Below are 3,464 nucleotides of genomic sequence, written 5' to 3'. Positions count from 1 at the left end.
AAAAAAAAAAAAAAAGAAATAAAGAAATATTGATCTACACCATAGCAAAACTTCCTCCTTATCTAGTCAGTAAAACTCTGAGTATTTACTGTTGCCTGACATTTTTTATCTGTTATGTGTGTTTATCTAAATCCATTCCTACTTGCTAAAAGCCTGTGGTCCCTCCCCATAAGTCCCTCATACACATAGGGACTTATGCTACACAACAACTTTGGAGCATTCTCTTATTAAAACCCAAGTCCATTATTTTCTTCCTTGATGACCCTGTTAGAGCAGAATTTTATTTGTAATAACCTTTTAAATTATAAAGTACATAAAGCCAGAGATGGAAATTTTAGAGGAAGAAGACTATATATCATGATCATTTCCTGTGTTGCTACAAACTTATCAACACTGTGGTGGCTAGGTATTACTCCACTGTGGGCTTAAATCTCTTCACAGGGGGCTGGAGAGATGGCTCAGTGGCTAAGAGCATTGCCTGCTCTTCCAAAGGTCCTGAGTTCAATTCCCGGCAACCACATGGTGGCTCACAACCATCTGTAATGAGGTCTGGTGCCCTCTTCTGGCCTGCAGACATATACACGGACAGAATATTGTATACATAATAAATAAATAAATATTTTAAAAAAAAATCTCTTCACAGTTGCTTGTCTATCGCTCCGAAGACAGTGGGGCTGGAAGAATGGAGCCTAAAAGTGAAGCAGGCTAACGTCTCATGCAATAGCCAGCTCTATTCAGAGCATCAGACATTTTACACTCAGAGCCTTAAGAAAGGTCACATGAGCAGAGTTCTCATGAGGTCAAGGTGAATACAATCACAAGAAGAAGCCACACGTGGGTTTTTATTTCATCGAGGCAGTATGTATTAACAACAGCTGAAATAAGCTCGCGCCTATCCAGCACACCTGGAAGGAGCGTGAAAACACAGTTGGAGAAGCTGAGGTCACAAGATTCTTGTCTTGTGTTCTTGAGGTTTTCTCACAAGCACCAAGAATTCTCCTCACAGAAGTTCGTTTTTTGGACTGATTTCTGGCCAGTGACCAAATTATTCGTGTGTTTGAATGTATCACATGCACACTGAGGTTACTCACATTTTGTCATTTGTTCTCATTGATCGTATTTCGGTCATAGTTATTTTAAGGCTATGTGCTGTCATTATGACTGATAGACTATAGTTTATTTTTCAAAAGTCAGTTTGTATCATTTCACATAGAGTCATTCCGATGTTTAATTAAGAACACGCACCTTAGAACTAAGTGCAGAAAAGGTCGGTGTCACACATTAGTGCATCTGTTTTGACAAAGTCGGCATGTTCTTTCTTATTACATTTAATGTGGTGGGCCCTCCAGAATGCCACCACGAAACCATGAGACTTGTGCTCAGAGTGTCCACTGTGCACACTCGAGTCATGTACTAAGCTGCTTGGACAGTCGCTGGGTTCAGTTTCCTTTAAGGTCCTGTGTGTCAGCTCCTCACGTCTTTTCCTTTTCATTTCAGACAATTCCTCCTCCCTCCAGGAAGATGATGAAGTAGAGATGGAAACTATCAGCTGGCAGGCCGGCAGTCCAGCCATGAATGGGCACCCTGCCGTCCCACCAGTGACCACTGCCCGTTTCCCCAGCTGGGTCACTTTTGATGACAATGAAGTCAGCTGCCCTTTGCCACCGGTCACCTCTCCCGCAAAACCAAATACGCCATCGGTTGCAACTCCCACCCCAGATGCATCTTACAACCCAACTGGGTCATTTAAGAGGGACCGCCCCAAGAGCACACTGATGAACTTCTCCAAAGTTCAGAAGCTGGACATTTCCTCCTTAAACCGTCCGCCTTCCGTAATCGAGGCACCGCCCTGGAGGGCCACCAATCCTTTTCTGAATGAGACGCTGCAGGATGTACAGCCCTCCCCTATCAACCCGTTTAGTGCTTTCTTTGAAGAGCAAGAGCGGCGCTCCCAACGCAGTTCTGTTTCCACGGGCAAAAGCCAAAGAGATTCTCTCATTGTCATCTACCAGGAAACCATCAGTTTTGACGATTCGGGCAAAAGCCAGTCCCACCCCGATGCTATTGAAAAGCTCAAACAGCTCCAAATTGATGACCCCGATCAGGTCGGCCCTGCTGCCTTGCCTGATGACGACCCCATAGCCTGGGTTGAACTAGATGCTCACTCACCTGCCTCAGCTCTGTCTCAACCCAGGGATGGATGGCCAATGATGCTGCGAATCCCCGAGAAGAAAAACATCATGTCCTCTAGGCACTGGGGACCAATCTACATCAAACTGACAGACAGCGGCTACCTGCAGCTGTATTACGAGCAGGGCCTGGAAAAACCATTCCGTGAATTCAAGCTGGAGATCTGCCATGAGGTTTCCGAACCCCGGCTCCAAAACTATGATGAGAACGGGAGGATCCACAGCTTGAGGATAGACCGAGTCACTTACAAAGAGAAGAAGAAATACCAGCCCAAACCGGCTGTGGCCCACACAGCTGAGAGAGAGCAGGTGATTAAACTGGGTACCACCAATTATGATGACTTCCTGAGCTTCATCCATGCGGTTCAGGACTGTCTCATGGATTTACCAGTGCTCTCCATGGACTTGAGCACGGTTGGCTTAAACTACCTCGAAGAGGAGATTACGGTGGATGTGAGAGACGAATTCTCTGGTACCGTAAGCAAGGGAGAAAACCAGATCCTCCAGCACCGTGTCTTGACCCGGATCCATGTCCTGAGTTTCCTGTCCGGGCTCGCCGAGTGCCGCCTGGGCCTCAATGACATCCTTATCAAAGGAAACGAAATTGTTTCCCGTCAGGACATCATGCCCACCACCACCACAAAGTGGATCAAGCTCCACGAGTGCCGGTTCCACGGGTGTGTGGATGAGGACGTGTTTACCAGTTCCCGGGTTATTCTTTTCAACCCTTTGGATGCGTGCCGGTTTGAGCTAATGAGGTTTAGGACAGTATTTGCAGAGAAGACCTTGCCCTTCACGCTCAGGACGGCAGCGAGCATAAACGGGGCAGAGGTAGAGGTGCAGAGCTGGCTGAGGATGTCGCCTGGCTTCTCATCTAACCGTGACCCCCTCACTCAGGTTCCCTGTGAGAACGTGATGGTTCGCTACCCAGTGCCCAGCGAATGGGTGAAAAACTTCCGCAGGGAAAGTGTTCTAGGGGAAAAGTCTTTGAAAGCCAAAGTGAACCGGGGGGCAAGTTTTGGCTCGGCTGGTGTCTCTGGCTCTGAGCCTGTCATGAGAGTAACTCTGGGAACTGCCAAGTATGAGCACGCCTTCAATGCCATTGTGTGGAGGATAAACCGGCTGCCAGATAAGAACTCAGGTAGGTAGGGATTCTCTGGAGGCAGCCACTGAGACAGCTGAAAACTGTAGCCTTTACCTTCTATAGCCATAGCCTATGTGTGTAGCATCTGATTACATTGTGTGGTGGAAATGGTGGTAACGGGGGGGGGGGGG

The 3,464-nt window shown here is 47.4% G+C and overlaps 1 protein-coding gene across 1 annotated transcript in view; it reads left to right on the top strand.

Moving 5' to 3' along the window:
* Ston2 (stonin 2) overlaps positions 1-3,464 on the top strand; it is a 148,410-nt gene that overhangs the window by 134,123 nt on the left and 10,823 nt on the right. Inside the window, exon 5 of the mRNA XM_026780537.1 lies at positions 1,498-3,330. Within this exon, the coding sequence (XP_026636338.1) occupies positions 1,498-3,330 (1,833 nt within the window). The remainder of the gene's footprint in view (positions 1-1,497; positions 3,331-3,464) is intronic.

Source organism: Microtus ochrogaster, chromosome 1, assembly GCF_000317375.1.
Source record: "Microtus ochrogaster isolate Prairie Vole_2 chromosome 1, MicOch1.0, whole genome shotgun sequence".
In the NCBI taxonomy this organism is placed as follows: domain Eukaryota; kingdom Metazoa; phylum Chordata; class Mammalia; order Rodentia; family Cricetidae; genus Microtus; species Microtus ochrogaster.
This window is presented reverse-complemented; position numbering and strand designations above follow the sequence as displayed.